Genomic DNA, 18,765 nt, shown 5'->3' on the forward strand with positions numbered 1-18,765 from the left:
CTGGACACACTCCTCTAACCAGCACCCAGATAAGAAACAAGTCATTACCATGCAACTACAGAAGTGTTCCCTCTTGTCCCTTTATAGGCATTAACTACTCTCCACCCTGAAGGTAACTATTATCCTGACTTCTAAAGCATATATTAATTTTGCTTGTTTTTATACTTTTTATTGAAATCATATAGTATACTTTGGTGGTGTCTGGATTCTTTTGGTTAACATTACTGTGAGGTTTCTCCATGTTGCATGTACAGTATTTCATTCTTTTTCTTGTACAATGTTCCATTGTATGGCTATGTCAAAATCATCCATTCTACTCTTGATGACTATTAGGGTAATTTCTAGTTTTGGGCTATTAAAATGCTGTTATGAAGATACTAGTATATGTTTTTATGGGGAACATATGCCAGCATTTCTGCTGGGAGGATAACTAGGTGTGGAATTGCCATGTTATAGGGCATGCCTATGTTCATCTTTGGTAGATTTTCCAAAGTGATTGTGACAGTGAGCAATCCCACTGCCAGTGTATGAGAGTTTCAGTTATTCCAAATCCCCCACCATTTGGGTTTTTCTGTTTTCATTCTTATGGGTAATTTGTACTATTATCTGTGGTTCTGGTTCTTTGATGATGATGATGACTAATGAGGGTGAATCCTTTTTTCATGTTTATTGACCATTTGGATATCCTCCTATGTGATGTGTTTATTAAATTGTTTTGCCCATTTTTCTGTTGGGCACTCTCTCCTTCTTTCTCTCCTTCCCTCCCCCACCCCTTTCTCTCTTTTTAAAACACTTTTAATTTGGAATCATTTTATATTTACAGAAAAATTACAAAGATAGTACAGGGAACTCTTGTATGTTTTTCACCCAGTTTTCCCCAATCTTAACGTCTTTCACAGCCATGGTATATTTGGTGTACAGGAAGGAATCTGCTTCTTCCATTGAAATGAGGCTGATCTCTAGATAAATACCCGTTGTCTTGCCTTCTTTCATTTGGATAATTTCTGTGTGGCTCATAGAAACAGGAGTTTGGATTCAGATACCTTCCTATAGTTTGGTTCAGGAGAGATATCCTGGTCTTGTAAAATATATCAATAACTTCTTGGTTGGCTGTCAGGTGTAGAAAATCTGGATTGGGGATGACCGATCCAGGGATGCCCTCTTCAGGGGAAAAGGGAGTGCATGCCATGTGCTTCTTGTAATCTGAGGACCAGCGTGGCCCCTCTGGAGCTGCCTGGAGCAGCGTGCTGTGTGGTCTCTGGTGCGGGGTAAAGAGTACTGTCAGAAGTCCCGGAGGCAGCCTGCCACACTGAAGTGGCCTGACCTTGGCGAAGCTGATGTGTCACCTCTCCAGACCTCAGCTTTTCTTGCCTGTGAAATGGTGATAATAAGGCCCACCCCACAGGGCTGGCAAAAGTGCACCTGGGCCTACGACCGAAGATAAAGGTTATTGTTGCTGTGATTGTCATTATTAGGGCAGCGTGGACATTCTCAGACTGACTCTCCAGAGTGAACTGACAGGAGATGAACTTGAACACATAGCCCAGAAGGTATGGAGGTCTCTGGTGGGGTGAGGCCTCCTCCCTTGCTGCTGACCCCTCATTCCAGTGTTGCCTGGAGCCACCGCTGCTGCTGCCTGAGAGCATTTCCTTTCCGGCACACCCAGCTGACCTCAGCATGGCGCTGCTTTGGAGGATGGGGAGACACCCCTAAAATGGAAACTAACCTGCAATTTCTACTAATTTTCTCCGCCTGGTGTTCTTGCTGCTGTGTGGCTTCTGGTAGAGGTTCTGAAGTGAATGTTTGGAGGGGAAAGTCAGACTAACCCTTCAGGTCTTTGGAGGAGCAGGTTGTCTGCATTGGTCAAGGTGCAGAAGTTCTGGGCTTCCCATATGGTGTCTGAGCCACTTCTCTCTCTCTCTCTCTCTCTCTCAGGCGGGCAGGAAGACCTATGCCATGGTGTCTGGCCACTCACCCAGTCATTCTCTGGCCTCAGAACTGGTGGAGTCCAACGATGGACATGAGGAGATCATTAAGGTAAGCTAGTTCACCCTCCATTCTTTCTCCCACTGCATGTGAGAGGCAGCAGTGGCTGACTTTGCCAAAGGGAACTTCTGGTTTGACTAGGAAGAGCCGGACCTGTGTCGCTAGTTCCTGATCATCTCCTGGAAAAACCTTAATTAACACCAGGAGACCAGTCAGTCTGTAGTGACTTTGATGCAGCCTGGCCCCGGACATGGGGTGGGTGGGATGACCTTCTTTGGTGTCTGTCCACTGACCGTGTTTAGATGTCGAGGTTATGGAGACAAGTGGGAGGTGTGTTTATGGAACTTAGTTTTAAAAATTAAAACAATTTGTGTGATTTCTTTTTATTTATTTAAAAAAAGTTTTTAAAAATTGAGAGAGAGAGAGAGAGAAGCATTGATGTGAGAGAGAAACATTGATTGGTTGCCTCTCAAACATGCCCCAGCTGGGAATCTAGCCTGCAACCGGGGTATGTGCCCTGACCAGGAATCGAACCCGCCATCTTTCCGTGTGCAGGACGATGCTCCAACTGAGCCACTCTGGCCAGGACTTTGATTCCTTTTTATAAAACAGCTTTTTGAGATACAGTTCACATATCATCAATCAACTTAAAGTGTTCAGTGGTTTTTAATATATTCACAGAGCTGAGCAACCAACATGACTATTAATACCAGATCACTCCTTCCAGCTCCTGGCAATCACTAATCTACTTTCTGTCTTGATGGGTTTGCCTCTTCTAGACATTTCATGGAATAATACAACAGGTGGCCTTAAAGTTTAGCCATGTTGTGACACATGTCAATATGTTAAAGTTATTGCATGGCCCTTAAAGAAAGTAAAACTACCTTATAATTCTATCAATGTAATCCTTGTTAACAAACATTTTATTGTATATCCTCCCAGACATTTTTATATACATATGTTGTTGTTGTTTTTCAAAACATAGAATTGGCTCTAGCCAGTTTGGCTCATTGGATAGAGTGTCAGCCTGCTGACTGAAGGATCCCGGGTTCGATTCTGGTCAAGGGCACATACCTCGGTTGCAGGCTCCTCCCTGGCCCCGGCCCTGGTCTGGGCGTATGCAGGAGGCAACCAATCGATATGTTTCTCTCTGTCTTTCCCTCTCTCTTCCACCCTCTCTATAAAAGTCAATGGAAAAATATCCTTTGGTGAGGATTAAAACAACAACAACAAAACAGAATTGTATTATATACTTTATTTTACAATTTGCTTGCCCCCCCCCCCCGCCAATTTAATTGTAGTTTATACCATCTTCTGTGTCCATAAATGTAAATATCTGGTATTCTAATGGCTGCATAGTATTCTGTTAAGAAACCATAAATTATTTATCTAATTTTCCATTTGTTAGACATTTGTTTGTTTATATTTTTGCAGCCATAGAACAATATTTTGCCGAACATGTTATTAAATTGTGTGTCTTATATAACACCAGTAATAAAGAAACATTTTCTCAATTGTAAAATATTCAAGCATGTTATGTAGAGAAAAATGTCTAAATTCCCTTTACATCCCTCTTTCGATGAATTTATATTTGAGTGTTTATGCCAGTTTAGGTAAATTTATTTCATTAGGCTACATTTCCAGAAGTAGATTTGATAGGCGGAAGAGTAAATATAGTTGTAAGTCTTCTGATCTGAATCACCAAATTGCCACCCAGCAAGGTGTAACAATTTACCCTCCCACCAGCAGTGCCTGAGGCTGCCTGTGGAACTGCTGTAACTGAGGTTCCTTAACCAAGTAGTGTGGTTTTCTCCATTTCAGGTGTACTTGAAAGGGAGGTCTGGAGACAAGATGATCCATGAGAAGAATATTAACCAGCTGAAGAGTGAGGTCCAGTATATCCAGGAGGTGGGCACCCCTTCTCTCCGGGGAGATGACTGTGGTCATTTCTCTAAATCTCACACTTTTGGGCTCCTTTATGGGTACTGATTTTCTCCCTTCTGCTCTCTTCCTATCTCTATAAAGTGCCACGGCCTGGCTGGCGTGGCTCAGTGGTTGAGCATCGACCTATGCACTAGGAGGTCACGGTTCGATTCCCAGTCAAGGCACATGCCCAGGTGGTGGGCTTGATCCCCAATGTGGGGTGAGCCAATCAATGATTCTCTCTGATCATTGATGTTTATTTCTCTCCCTTCCTTTCTGAAATCAATAAAAATATATTTAAAAAAAAAGTGCCACGATGCCCAGTCATATGTTAAATATCACTTCTGACCCTTCTATTAATCAACAAATACTTAACGAATACCATGTGCCTAGCATCCCCCCCAGCCACTCTACCTAAAATTGCCAGCTCTGCTTTCCCAGCTTTTCCTAACCCTCACCCTGTCTCCATATCACGTGTTTGGCTTTTGTGTTGTGTGTCTCCCCAGCCAGAATGTTAGCTCCCGGGCAGGGGGTTTGTTAATTTTGTTGTATGTGTAGGAGGCCCTGGGCTGTAGCCCCACTTGACTAGAGGCTCTCCGTCCCCCAGCCAGTGCTTAGCACGGGGCCTGACTCCTAGGGGTACAGTTGGGGATGGGCGCAAAGGCGGGTGAGTTGGGTGCCCTCTTTCTCTAGCCCAAGGCTGAAGCTCCTTGCCCTCCCCTCCCAGGCCAGGAACTGTCTGCAGAAGCTCCGGGAGGATATAAGCAGCAAGCTCGACAGAGATCCAGGAGAGTCTCACCATCGACAGGAGATACAGGTAATAGGAAGTGGTCCATGGTTGGGCCCCCACCAAGGAGGCGGGGTTATGCCACATAGGCAGTCCCGTGGGTGCCGAGTCTAACGGCACTGCCAGGAAAGGCGGGAATGTAGGTGATGCTGGCTTCTCCGAGCACTCCCACCTTGTTAAGGCGCATCTCAGCCCATGTATCAGTGCCCCTGTTCCTAAGACACTGGCCAAAAATTGGATTGATATCAATACAGTTATTGTGAACTTGTTGGCAAAAGCTCTTACCTCTAAGGATTCTGTGATCCATCTTCTTGTAATACAGAGTCTGATAAAGCAGACAGTCACCTGTAAATCCAAACTGACAAGTTGCTCTTGCTCAATTCGGGTGACTCCTGTCATGTAAACTCAACTCTCGGTCCTTGTCTGTTACTCATCTGTGTATGTCGCTACCTCTGTCCTTGAGGGGAAGCCCCTCAAGGTTAGGGTTTACCTCTGTCTCACGCCCCACACCCGGCCCAGGGGCTGGGATGCAGAAGGTCATCAGTAAATGTTTGTTCGATTGAACTAATCGGAGAGGCCTTCCTGGGATAGATACTCCTGGGATCCTGCTTTTCAGCTTTTCTCAAATTGAGGGTAGAAATGTCCTCAGGAAGCAGACTTCACCCTCACCCCCCGTTAGATTCTGGGCTGTCTCTCCTTCACTTGCACTTGGTTTGGGTGGGGTGGTCTTTCTTCGGCAGCCCCTGCCCTCATTCTCCTGAGGGGAATCGTGACCTAGAAGCTAGTGCCAGCTGAGTTCCCCTTTGGCCTGGGCGTGTGCTGGCCGTGTGGCCGATTCCTCCTAATGCGTTTTGCTTTGGCTGAAGGTAGGACTTTCTCTGCCTGAGCTCACATCTGTTTCTGGGAGGGCCTCCGTCAGGTGACTGAAGAACGTAAGTGCTCAGAGACTGGCCCAGAAGTCCAGGCCCCTTGGTGGCACAGCCAGCAGTCCTGTGATGAAGGATCAGGTTTGGGGTTGGAAAGAATGGCAGCTAATGCTCCTTCCCCTTTTGATTTATGATTTGTCAAACCTTGTCAAGAGCCCTAAGGGGCAAGGGCAGTTGTTCGTGGCAGGCAGCTGCTTGTATTCCCTGGGCTGCCAGGCACGGACCTGCACATTTTCCAGTCTGTTGAGAGGTGTTAGCCTGAGGTTTCTGCATCCTCCCTACAAGGCTAGAGTATTCCCTCCCAAGGTAGCATACCTTTCTCCACCTCTCCTTTCCATTTTCCCACCTAGCACTGGTCTCCCCTCCCTTCCACTCCTCCTCAATCTCCTTAATCTGTCTATCTGTCTGTCTATCTAAGATTTGAGATCTTAGAAGAATAATGTTTTGAAGTTGTTGCTTGGGACTGTTTTAACTACCAGCTTTTTGTTTTTCCTTTTGAACAGGTGGTGCTAGAGAGGCCAAATGGTTTTAGTCAAAGTCCCACGACGCTGTATAGCCGCCCATCTGAGGTAGGTGACAAGGAAACAGTGGTAACTGCTGCTTAGAGGAGGCAGGATATCCTCCTCCCTGGCCCCTTTAATTCTTGCTTCTCTCGCCCTCTGCACTATATATAAGAGTAGAACTAACTTGTTATAAAAATTCAAACATATAAAACAGAAATTCCCCTTCCCTAATCCCACTCCTTGGAAGTATCCACTGTTAACAGATTGAAATGGGTGGATCCTTCTAGAACAGTGCTTCTTGGCCTTTGCTGCCTGTTGGGAATACCGTGGGAGCTTTAAAGGACAGGTTGCCTGTATGCCATTCCTACAGATTGTAATTTAATTGGTCTGAGATGTGGCCTGGGCATCAGGACTTTTAAAAGCTCTTCAGGTTATTGTAATGTTTAGCCAAAGGTGAGTACCTGTGTTCTAGAGTGTTTGCTAGTAAAAAATATAGGCAACCATATTTAAATATCCCGTGTATGTACGCATGTGTATATATTGTTATATACGCATGTTATGAATATACATGTATAAATGTATGTATATAACATACATCTTCTTTTTAAAAATACAGGGTTGTGGTAAATGATTATTCCTTATTTGCTTTTTAATTCTTTTTTAAACTAAAGAGTACATATAATGTAGCCCTCTTTCTATGACAGTACATGTAGATCTACCTTATGCTTTTGAATAACAGCGTAGTATTTCCTTCTGTGGCTGTACTCACTCTAATATATTCCAACATGATTTAAATATGCCTAGTAAATGTGTTTTTGATTTTTATAAAGGACTTGAGTTTTATTTCGTGTTTTCCTTTTTATCCAACACCATGTGTTTAGATCTATCTACGTTGCTTAGTTAAAAGAGTCTTCTGAGAACACCATTTGTTTATTTTTTTAATCCTCTCCTGAGGATATTTTTTCCATTGATTTTTTTCTATTTTTTAGAGAGTGGAGAGGAGAGAGGAGGAGGGGAGAGAGAGAGAGAGAGAGAGAGAGAGAGAGAGAGAGAGAACATCAACGTGAGACACATTCATTGGTTGCCTCCCACACACGCCCCAACCAGGTATGTGCCCTGGACCGGGAATCGAACCTGTGACCCTTTGGTCTGATGCTGTAACACTGAGCCAAAACCGCCAGGGCCTGAGGATGCCATTTGAACTAAACTCATAATAATTCGGCTCCAGGAGCCATTTAAATGGTTCTCACATGCCCAGCAGCGTCGGTCCAGATATGGGGAACCGACCGGGTAACTTACTGAGGCTCGATTGGGATTGTTGATTCCAGCACTCACCTCAGAGGTGCAGCTTGGATTTCTCTCTCCCCCTGAATCACCATAGTTGGTAAATATGCTATTGGCAACAAGTTATAATGACACATGACATTATCTGTTCAGCCTCTTTCTTCTCATGAGCTCCAAGCCCTACCAGATATTATCTTGTTTTGAGGCAGCCTGTAAGGCAGGGCGTGGTAAGGAGTCTTCTGGCTGATTCACAGATAGAGAAATGAAGGCCCACAGGACTAAGTAGTAATGCAGTGACCAGGACCCTGTCACCCTCCTCCCAGCTGTGCTTTGGTTTGAAGGTGTTGCTGCTCCCCACTGTGCAAGACAGGGAGGGGTTTGTCTGTCAGACTCCCGGGGAGCTGGCCACTGGGGTGTCTGCTACTTGTGCTGCAGAGGTGGGGGCGAGACCCTACATGCCAGCTCAGCCCGAACACCAACGAATGATTGGGTGTGCCTGCAGGAGACTCAGTAAAATCAGTGAGACACCTTTTCCTATTGGATTCAGGTCTCTGGGCTTATTGGGTGCTTTTGCTCCAAACCTGCCCATCCATCAGTAACCCTTTATATACTGGTCTGTGCTAGGTGCAGAGGACAGTGAACATGAGCCTTGGGCCTCTCCCCTGTGATGGGTGTGGCCCAGTCCCTGCCCTAGGGGAACTGTTGCCCTAAGTGAACCAACATCCCTGCTCTCAGAGAGCTTGTCTGATGCAAGCAGGACACACACATGAGGGCCACATAGACATACCTGTCAGTCAGTTGGTCCATGTATGTATGAAAATGACTCTGTCCTAAATAATCGGATGGTAGGAGGCTAGTTGAGTTCGTTAGGGTGTGAAGAGAGTGTTTTCATTTGCATGACTCAGAACTCCTGGCTGCCTGAGACTAACTCACCCCTGTGTGATGAGGACCCTTTGTGAAGGTGGTCTGGACAAGATGGTCCAAACAAGCATGTTGGGGGAACCTTCTCTTACCAAGTCACAAGCATCGTGGCTTTTCCTTCCCTGCCCTGCTCTGGCTATAGGTGGACACCTATATGAATGAAGATGTCGAGAGCTTGAGGAAGACCGTGCGGGACTTGCTGGCCAAGCTGCAGGAGGCTGAGCAGCAGCACCAGGCAGACCGTGTGGCTTTTGAGGTGAGATTTGGGCTTTGGGGAGAAGGTGCCCCAAGGGTTGGGCTGCCGGGTGCAGGTACCAGCGACTTTCTGCATATGGACTTCATGTCTTTCTGGCCGGTGCCATCACCTGGAAAGGCTAGGCCTTGAGGCTGGGGCACTTCTGCCTGCTTTTCCCTCTCCTGAATGCTTATAGCTTTTGCTGTCCAAGACTAGCCCATAGTTCAAAGGTCAGCTCTTGATTCTCTGCTCTCCTAAAATTGAGCGGTGGTGCTGGTCTGGGATAGCAGGGAATTCAGATGTCGTTTCACCAAGTACCATGATAAGAGTTACTGGGTCCCGGCACCACGTAGGCAAGGACAGTTGCTGTCAAGTTCACCACTGCATCCCCAGCACCCGGCACAATACCTGGCGTATGGTGGGCGTCTCGTGTGGACTAGATGAGTGGATAAACCTTCGTGGGCATAGAAAGAACTGTGCTCATGGAGTCGGGGACTTTGGATTTTACTATGTGGAGCTTTGTCATCTTGAACGAATATCTCAATCGTTATAAAAATTATACTAGGTTATAGGAGATTTTAAAAATGCAAGTCTATAAATAGAAGTGAAAGCCCCCCACTATTAAAAGTGTGTGAGGTCTTCCATACCTTCCAAAAGTTCTTTGAGTAGCACCTCAGGAACATTGGGCAAATGCTGGACAGTTTTTCTAACTCCTCTGTGTGAGATTAGCCACCTGTTACCTGCTGTTGTTCATCCACATGGGAGGTATTTATGTCATAAATATGTAATGACAGAATTGCGCCCTGCCCAGACGTGCAGAGAGCTGGTGGAAAGGGGAAGGCCACCCAACTGTTCTCTTTCATGAGCCTGAGGGTTTGGGGAGGCGGGGGGATTGGGGTGAGGAAGACGGGCACTGAGAATGACTGGCTGCCTCTACAGTAGCTGACGTGTTACTGGAGCAAGGAATTGACCTCCCTAAGCATCAGTTTCAACTTTTGTAAAAAAGTGGTCGTAAAATACATTTGACGTGTGGCTTGCGTCTGATCATATATGTAAATATATTGATTACTCTCAAGGGCTTCGAAATGTAAGATACCCCGTATTTTTCTTAGTGATCCGTTCAACAAGCAGGCTCTCCTCTCCTAGATAGTTTGGACTTGGGGCAGCGCCGAGATTCCTTGGTCTCAGAACAGAGTAGCTGTGCAGGAAAGCAGTTTGCCACGTGCATTCAGACTCCACAGTTTGGATGATGTGGCTGGTGATGTATCAGTTTGGTTCCCTACTTCCTTGGAGAACAGGAGGAAGGGGAGGTTGAGGCTGCAGTACTGACCGGGTGTGCATTTTGGAGAGGAACTTCCGTGTCGAGAGGCTTTGTGAGTGCTTGTCGGTGTGGGCCACACACAGAGGGCTCATTGCTTGAGCAATGTCCTGCGTAAAAGCCCGAGGCTAGAAGGCCCCTGGCAGCTATAGCGCATGCCCATGGTTTCTTAGGAGGGGCTGCCCTTTAACCCCGTGGTACAGAGCACCCACCTGCACACAGCAGGTACTCCTTGCGTTGGTCCTCCCGCTGGGGTAGGTCGGCACGCTTATGATGAAGAGGTTCCTGTAGGGCAGGGCTGGTTGGAGCTACAGGGGCAGATGTAGCAGGGGAGTGTGGTTCTCCTTTGTGATCCTACAGTGGGTGGGAGGGCCAGTCCCGGGCCTATCAATGCCGTGCTTGGAGCACACGCCAACCTGGTCCAGTGTCTATGTACAGAAATGAGAGGCCTTGTTTTACGTTCCTGCCCATGGGGCTGGCCTGCTCCCAGCTAACGTCGGATATTCTCAGTCTCCACTAATGAACTGGTCTCTGTGGTCTACTTTTCTGAACCCGGGGGTAGGAAGGGCACGATTGCCAATTACCATGAAAACAACCTGCCATGAAGCCTGGTTTCTCGTTCTACTGGCTGCTCGCTGTCAGGAGGGATTTGCAGTGAGTCTGCTCTGGACGGGGCTGGTGTGCAGCATGGACACGTCCTATCGCCCATCATCCTGGGCTCTGCTTTCTCCTCCCTGATTCTGACTTTGGGAGGAGCTGGCCAAACTGGCTTCTGGTGTTCTATTTCCCCAGGGCCGGTTAGGCTTTCCCGCCATTACCGAGGTTCTCTTAGTAACTGACTGGGGGGTCAGCGGGGGGTAACTGGGAAGCAGTGAAATGGATGATGAAGTAACAGGGTTCCAGCTGTGTGACCTCGAATCAGTCCTTTGACCTTTAGTTGGGAAAGGAGAGGGTTGGGCTAGATGAGCATCAGTTCCATTGGAGATGTGATCGAGCGGTGACTGTGTGGTGGATACCGTGCCGAGCCCTAGAAATGTAATGGTTTCCGTCTCTGCCATCATAAAGCTGATGGCCTCCTGGGGACACACATGAGTGACCGGCAAAGTCTGCTCAGCGCTCTAAGAGGGAAGGGCCGTGTGTCCTCTGTGGCGGCTCATCCAGGGTCGGAGGCTCCCTGGAAGCAGGGGGGTGTAAGCTGAGACCGGAGGGACAACTAGGACTTGGCAAAATGCATGTGGGAGGACAGGAAGCAAGTTCCTACTTTACTTTTCACTCTAAAACTGTGCTTGTATTCGTTCCAAATTACTTTATCATCTTAGATAAAAACCAAATTCTCCCTGGTGCTTAGTAGCCGTTGGTCTTCGTATGTAGACTGCAGCGTGGCTTGAAGCGAGGGTGAGGAAGAGCTGGGGAACAGAAGGGCGGACGTGGAGATTGCTCCCCTGGGTTCTCCGTGCTTGCGTTAGTGGGAAAGTCAGTGTTGGGTGACTGGGTGGCAGTGGAGGGCGTGTGGGGATGCTGAAGAAGTTAGCCTTTGGAAAGTGGTGCTTACTGCCATGTGTTACTCTAAAGACCTTGGCCAACGACCTGCCAATGAACCCCGGAATTCATCTGCTAGTCTCCCAAGTGGTCCTAGAACAGGGACCATGTGCTCATCAGAGTTGCCCCCCTTCTCCTATCACCGCACCCCGGTTTCTAGGTTCTTTTCTAAGGCTTTTATCCACGTTTGGTCTCTCTCCGTCCTGTCCCCCCCCCACTTTATACATCCCCGTCCTGTGTCTTAGGTCACACTCAGCCGATACCAGAGAGAAGCCGAGCAGAGTCACGCGGCCCTTCAGAGAGCAGAGGACAGAGCGGAGCAGAAAGAGGTGGAAATCAGAGAGCTGCAGAGGCGCTTGCTGGGGATGGAGACGGTAACTGTGGGAGCCTGCGGAGTATCCTTTAGCGTTGAAGGAGGAAAGGCCTTTCTCTCATCTAACCTCCGCCCTTGCTAGCTGGAGTTGTAGCTGGGTTCTTGGACAGCTGCCCTTATGGGCTTTTGAAGCCCGTTCTTAAGGAGCCACGTGGCCTGGTTTCTGAGGGATTGGCAGCCACAGCTGGCAGGTGGGCCTGGAGAGTGAGGGCCAGGCTCTCCCTCCGGGCGGCTGGGTGAGGCTGGGAAGCTTGTGTGTGCTGAGGGCGGGAAGGCTTCTCCCTGGCAGTGGAGGGCACCCCATCAAACCAGCTTGACCTGCTGCTCTTTGGCACTGTCCCAGCTGCAGTAGGGGCTGAGCCCCAGCCCTAGTGGCCATCTCACCCCAAATGCGGAATCTGTTGCCATCTCCTCATCCTAGACTTTCTTCCCTTGGCCCCTCCAGGAGCATCAGGCCTCACTGGAGAAGGCCAGGGAAGGGGAGGCGGCCCTGGAGGAACTTCGGAGCAAGAATGCTGACTGCCGAGCAGAACAGGAAAAGTAAGGGCCCTGATCACCGTAAGCTGGGGTGCGGGGAGGGGAGAGGAGGGCGGGCCGTGCAGCCTGGAGCTCCCAGGGTGGCCAGACCTGGGGAAGAGGCTGGTACTGATGTCAGATCTTCCAGCTCTGACTCACCGTGTGCCAGCTCAGGTGGGCCCCGCCCAGGGAGAGACTGTGTGGGAAGCTGCCATCTCTGGGAGTTCATTTTCCGTGGAATAACCACCTCAAGATAAGGGTTTTGTTTTGAGAGCCAAGGTCAAGAGCTGGAAAAGCACCTGCCGTTGCAGCACATGCTCCCACGGGCTGTTTCCCTGGATGTGGATGGGGGGTTGTTACACCACAGTGTCCTCCCCCAAGAACAACAACTGACTAAACTATTTGAGGGTAAAATCGAGTAACTTCCTCACAAGCTGTGCTGACGAAAAATACAACATAGGGGATTTCTGAGACCCTTTCCACTGCGAGGTTAGAGGGGTTTGCGTATTCCCTCTGATCGGAGGGGATTGGAGGTCTCAGACCAGGGGAACCTACAGAGCAAATATTGGGCCATTCTGGACTTTCAAGAATTGATGAATAAGATCTCCAATAGTAAATCAAATTCAGCATCAGCATATTGGGTCTGATTTTTATGTATGAGTTGGACCTTTTTAAGTTCAACAGACATGACCTGAAGGGCCTTCTAAGGAATTCCAGGATTAGGAGACACGATCCTGCCTTCTTGGACACCTCAGTCTGCTGTGGCATTTCCTCTCATTGGGATAACCACGAAAGGCTACTGAGAGGGTGGAAATGGAGAGCTGAGGGTGGACACTTAGAATGTTTGAAATTAGGAAGGATGTTGGGGGGCTCCGATTGCATTGTACTCCACCCCCATAACGGCTGTCCTTCTAACAGCAGGCACTTGTCTGCTTCCTCCGGCAAAACCGGAGAGAATGGGCACCAGAATGCTTTCGAGGCTAAGCTCTGAGATGCTCTCCCAGCCGCCTGACCGTGGGGGATCTTGGCCGAGTTTGCTCAGCAGGTGCCAAGGAACCGGCAGTGTCTAGGAATCAGGAGACTTAGAAGCCTTGTATGAAAAGGCTTTAAGGATCCTCCAATCTGTTCTCCCTCTGGATACAGAATGCCTGCCACCAGGGTGATGGTGTTGGGTGCCATAATCCCAGCTCCTGCTTGATTCCTTCCAGGAATGAGGCGCTCACTACACACACGGCTGTCCACTTCTGGCAGCTTTAATGCTGAGAACGTCTTCCTGCGTTTACACAAGAACGGCTTCCTTGGAACACCTATCCACTGGTTCTGGTTTTGCCCTCTAGAACTCTCCAGAATGACTTACCACTTCTCACCTCTCTGCGCCTCAGTTTCCTCATTTGGGCTACAGGATCTCTAGTGACGCTGCCAATGCGATGTTCCCCCACCCACTCCTAGGGCAGACCACTGCGGAGTCGGGCAGAGGGAATCGCACCAGATGGGAACCCTGAGCCCAAGGCTCTTCCTGGCACTGGGTGGACAAAAGATCTTTCCGCCTTGCCTCAGCCTCCTGCTCTCTATCCCCAGGGCCGCTAACCTGGAAAAGGAAGTGGCTGGGTTGCGGGAGAAGATCCACCACTTGGATGACATGCTGAAGAGCCAGCAGCGGAAGGTCCGGCAAATGATAGAGCAGGTAAGCAGGGCCGGCCCTCCCTGCCGTGGGTTGCCCCCTCTGGAAGTCACTGCGTTGAGTCTAGCCCCACTTGCCTGCCAAGTCTACGCTTTTATTTATTTATTCTCCTGGGGAGCTTGGCTAAGATTCGTAAGTAATCCATAAAACACATTTCTGCTCCCAAGTCACAATAAACTCGCTTATTTGCGTTCAGAGTATCCAGCCTGCACCTCATGGCGGCCTTTCTGCTTCCCCCGGCTGAGCGGGAGGGCGGCATACCAGGATATGCCGATTTGCAGAATTGTTTTGCGAACTTAAGAGCCCTGCGTGCCCGGGCATGTCTGCTGCACGTCAGCTCCATGAGGGCCAGGCCTTTTCTGCTTTGTTCCCTGCTGTTTCCCGTTGTCTGCAGTGGGGCCTGCCATATAGTGAGCACTCAGTACATATTTCTTAAATGTGTAAAGAAGTGTATTGCCCAAAGGCAAATGGAATGGTTTTGGAATCATCCATTATTTGGGGATGTCAGGATGGTGTTCCCCTCACCCCCCTACCCTACACCTGGGATAATCCAGAGTTTAATATTGACTGAAACGAGGCTTTTATAGAAAAACCAAGCAAGTCACGTGAAGGCCGCAGACTCTGCCTTGGGTCTCTGCTGGCTGCCCTGGCGGCGGGGTGAAGTTCGGTGAGTGTGTCATGAGTCGTTTTGAAATGAGCTCCGGTGTCTCCCACATCGTTGCAGCTCCAGAATTCCAAAGCTGTGATCCAGTCAAAGGACACGAGCATCCAGGAGCTCAAGGAGAAGATGGCCTACCTGGAAGCAGAGGTGCGTGCGCTGGGCAGCCCCAGGGAGGGAGAGGGGCTAGGGGCGGGGGTCTTGTCTAGCGGCTGCTCGGAGGCGAGTGTCTGGGATGGCAGGTTCAGCTGAGTAAGCAATTTCTGAGAATCTTCAGGGAATCAGTGGTAAGACCTGTCCTCATTCTGAAGAGCTCTGTCATCATGGTACAAGCCCCGCGTCCTGGCAGCACGGAGGCAAGCCCTTCATTCTGCCCGTGGGCTTAGCAGCGGAGCTGACAACAGAGCGGGGCTTTGAAGGAGGAGGCATTCTCTGGGGGAGTCTCCATGGCCAAGGTGATGGGCTCGAGTAGCTAATGAGTGCTCCCTAGTCTGACTTCCGCCTTACCCAGAGCCTCCCCTGTCCATCCACTACCTGAAGGTTGCTTTGCAGCCACCGGGTGAAATTCCCTTGTGGAGGGAGAGATAAAAAGACATGGGAGACAGGGTTGTTGATCTTCAGAGAGTTTGCAGTCTAGAGTTCTATAATACATTTTTTAAAAGACCTAAGAATACTTTATGGATTAACATAGCAACAAGGGCAAGTAGAGATCTCCACTGACTCCAGGAAATTATATACAGGAAATGTACAGGGAGGAGATACAGGAAATGGTCAGTGTGGCACAGAGCTGTTGAGAGAACACTCCTCAGGGAAGGGGGCTGGAGTGATTACTGGAGGACGAGAGGGATCCGGATTGGGTCCCCCTGGGGTGGCTCCATGGCAGGGGCGGGGGCGACAGCAGCACCAACACAGAGGTGGAGGGACCGGAGCGAGCTGGTTAAGGGATGAGTGGCAAGCCAGAAGCAGGCGAATTCTAACCGCACAACTTGTGGCACAGAATTTAGAGATGCACGACCGGATGGAACACCTGATAGAGAAGCAGGTCAGTCACGCCAACTTCAGCACCCAGACCTGGGCCAAGACCGAGAATCTGGGCAGGTGAGTGGGCGTCGTGGAGTGGGGCCCGGGGAGGAAGTGAAGGGAAGGGGGACAGAGCTGTGACAAGCCTGTAGTGCTAAGGCAAGGACAAGGCTCTCTCAAATCCCAGTGTGTTCTCTCAGCCCCTAATCGGACCCATTCTCCACCGGAACCATTTTCTGGCCAGGTTAGAATAGAGCTACCAAGACCCCCAGGAGGCCAGTGGACAGCTAATGGAGGTGTCTGAACCCTCTGAAATTGTATGCAAAAATGCGGATGTGTAATATGTGCATATTTCTAGGGAAAGGGCCTTTTCTCCCCTCAAAGGATGAGCAAAAAAGCCCGAGACTTTGAAAAAAAATCAAGAATCACAGCTATACCCACTTCTCAGTTGTTGAGCGGCCCTCTCTCTTCATCACCCCTGCCCCCAGACCACAGTCCCCCCAAGTCTTCCCTGAGTTGTCACTGACAGTGACTGTTCCAAAGCATTTGGAACCCAGGAGCTCAGCCGGCGCTGAAGTGTAGGATTCCAGAGACGAATGTATGTGGAAGGGCAGCTCTGTGCGGGGTGGGCAGCAACACTGGACTCAGTGTCTCCCATTTTCTTTTCAGCGTTAGGATAGCCAAGCCCCCCAGCCCTAAGCCCATGCCTCTCATCCGAGTGGTGGAAACATGAGCCGAGGAGGAGGAGGATGCTGTTGCTGCTGCCTCTCGCCTGTGGAGAAACTCTGGCGCCACCCCTGTTGGCCGTTAGCACTGACTTTGACTTCCTGACCGTTCCCTGGCTGCCCTCAGGGCTTGGGGCTGTGGCCCGCGCCTGAGCTCCTGTCCTCGGTTTGCTGGGTGGATAGAGGATGAGCGCCTCCTCTGGACACTGCAGCCCTTGGCGGACAGGATCCTGCTGGCAGGAGCCAGGGCGGCACCCTTATCCCTGTAGTTACTGCTTTTCTCTTAGCAGAGCCTCCCTTCTGTTGTAGACGGGGGTTCAGCTGCCCCGGGCCCTCAGCCAGTCGGGAGAAGTGAAGAGATGACAAGATTTGCCTCAGCTCTGGAAGATGGAGACACAGATGTTGGACAGTGTCCCGGGGGGACCAAGTTCCTCACAAAACACAGCGCAGTTCTTAGCAACAAACTGTTTTTCTACCGGTTCCACCCTCAGCTCATGCTGACCCGGGTCTCCTTCAGCTTCGACCGGCCAGCCTGTCTTTCTGGGGAGAAGGGGATGTACGCTCAGGGTGCAGCTTTGAGCAGAAGGATTGTGTAGGGCCACAGACAGTTACGTGTGACTCCTCTGCTTCGAAGACTCCCAGAATCTCTTAGGGATTCCCCTAAGATGTGGTACGAGGTACACCTCAGTCATCTTGACTGACTTGGAGCTTAAAATCTATTTTCACTGGGTTATTATCAATCTCAACGAGACTCTCATTGTATTTATTTTGCTAAGTTATTGGTGTTTTTGCTTATATCTCACAACTGATTAGTAACTGAGTTCTACAGCCTTCTCTGGCGATGTTTGGATTGGCTCGACGCTGGGAAAAGTGTTCCCACTGGACTTCATCTCAGAACGACATTGTTATAAATCTTTCTCTTTCCTCTACCGGCTTCTTACCCCTTCCTCCCCACACCTGATCTCTGCCTCAGGAAGGCAGTATATTCGCCCTGAGACATCAGGTCTGGATGTCTATTTGGGGGAAGAGGGTGTTCAGGACTCTTGGGGAAGAATTGAATTCTTCCCCGAACCCCTCTACACCCCTCTGCTTCATGTGGGTCTGTTGTCCTCCTGGCTCTGAACGACTCTGCCACTGTAGTGTTTTGTTTAGGGCTCCTCCTGTAGCATCAAGAGGGAGAAAAGCATCAGTGGCACTACAGGGCACAGAAAAATAAAACACAAACGTAGATGAAGTGTTTAGGTTCTATTTGGTTCAAGACCAGAAGCCTAAGTCTGGGTGTTTCTGTGTGTCGTTCTGGCTTTGTCTGTATTGGTGTTCTGGTTTCTTCGTGCAGTTTCCTCATTGGTAAAACCAAGGGTGTAGCCCTTGGTTTGGGTGTCATCCCGTGCACCAAGAGATTTGCTGGTTTGATTCCCGGTCAGGGCATATGCCCGAGTGGTGGGCTCGATCCCCAGTGCTTCTGTAGCATCAATATTTCTATCATCTCTCCCTCCCCCTTCCTCTTTCTCTAAAACAATCAATAAAAACATTTTAAAATAAATAAATAAAACAAACCAGGGGTTCAGACTGGTTGGTTTCCATGGGCCTTTCCGGTTCTTATCTTTTTTCCTGTGCTATCTTCTTTGTATGGTGAGTTTAATAAATTATGTTCATGTGTCTCTCTGAGCTCCTGGCCTGATTTCTTTTCACTTTCAAGAAGGATGAGGCACTCTCAGTGCCTCTTGAAGACGGGCGCCTTGTTGACCACTTCTGGGAGGTGTGGTCCAGACATCCAAACCCTGTGGTGTGAGGATTTGGTGGCGTTAAGAGGAGTTAAAATGTCCCTGAGAAGCAGCTCCACGTCGTGGCCTGAGTCCTCATTATAAGGTCAACTTTACCTTTGACCCTGCCTGGGGTGGTGGCCTTGTGGGATGCTAGGCCAGTGTGCCTTTAATTGGAAAAGAACTGGTCAGAGGCGGAGATCCTGTGATAGGGACTTACCAGTCAGCACTGGAGGCAGCTGAGTAACCACGTCTTCTGCGAAATGAAAAGCAGTCTGGCTACTGCTATTTAAGGGTTTAGTTTTTGGCCATCTCTGAGCATCATTCATTTAGTCCAGTGATGGCGAACCTATGACACGCGTGTCAGAGGTGACACGCGAACTCATTTTTTGGGGTGATTTTTCTTTGTTAAATGGCATTTAAACATATAAAATAAATATCAAAAATATAAGTCTTTGTTTTACTGTGGTTGCAAATATCAAAAAATTTCTATATGTGACACGGCACCAGAGTTAAGTTAGGGTTTTTCAAAATGCTGACACGCCGAGCTCAAAAGGTTCGCCATCACTGATTAGTCCAATGATCTTTTTCTTTCTGCCAAGAAAGT

At 49.0% G+C, this 18,765-nt stretch overlaps 1 protein-coding gene across 11 annotated transcripts in view; it reads left to right on the top strand.

Moving 5' to 3' along the window:
• TUFT1 (tuftelin 1) overlaps positions 1 to 18,063 on the top strand; it is a 27,951-nt gene extending 9,888 nt beyond the window's left edge. Inside the window, exons 2-14 of one of the 11 annotated variants that reach the window (XM_014461343.2) lie at positions 88 to 112; positions 1,476 to 1,550; positions 1,936 to 2,037; positions 3,808 to 3,894; positions 4,637 to 4,726; positions 6,126 to 6,191; positions 8,473 to 8,586; positions 11,668 to 11,796; positions 12,241 to 12,335; positions 13,890 to 13,995; positions 14,717 to 14,800; positions 15,648 to 15,748; positions 16,340 to 18,063. In XM_014461343.2, coding sequence (XP_014316829.1) covers positions 1,957 to 2,037; positions 3,808 to 3,894; positions 4,637 to 4,726; positions 6,126 to 6,191; positions 8,473 to 8,586; positions 11,668 to 11,796; positions 12,241 to 12,335; positions 13,890 to 13,995; positions 14,717 to 14,800; positions 15,648 to 15,748; positions 16,340 to 16,403 — 1,017 coding nt within the window. In that variant the 5' untranslated portion in view covers positions 88 to 112; positions 1,476 to 1,550; positions 1,936 to 1,956 and the 3' untranslated portion in view covers positions 16,404 to 18,063. Of the gene's footprint in view, positions 1 to 87; positions 113 to 1,475; positions 1,551 to 1,935; positions 2,038 to 3,807; positions 3,895 to 4,636; positions 4,727 to 5,619; positions 5,929 to 6,125; positions 6,192 to 8,472; positions 8,587 to 11,667; positions 11,797 to 12,240; positions 12,336 to 13,889; positions 13,996 to 14,716; positions 14,801 to 15,647; positions 15,749 to 16,339 lie in introns of those variants that run through there. The other 10 variants (XM_006095280.3, XM_023759228.1, XM_023759230.1 and 7 more) reach the window with 10 other exon arrangements.
• Positions 18,064 to 18,765: the final 702 nt, after the last annotated feature.

Source organism: Myotis lucifugus, unplaced genomic scaffold (assembly GCF_000147115.1).
Source record: "Myotis lucifugus unplaced genomic scaffold, Myoluc2.0 scaffold_151, whole genome shotgun sequence".
Taxonomy (NCBI): domain Eukaryota; kingdom Metazoa; phylum Chordata; class Mammalia; order Chiroptera; family Vespertilionidae; genus Myotis; species Myotis lucifugus.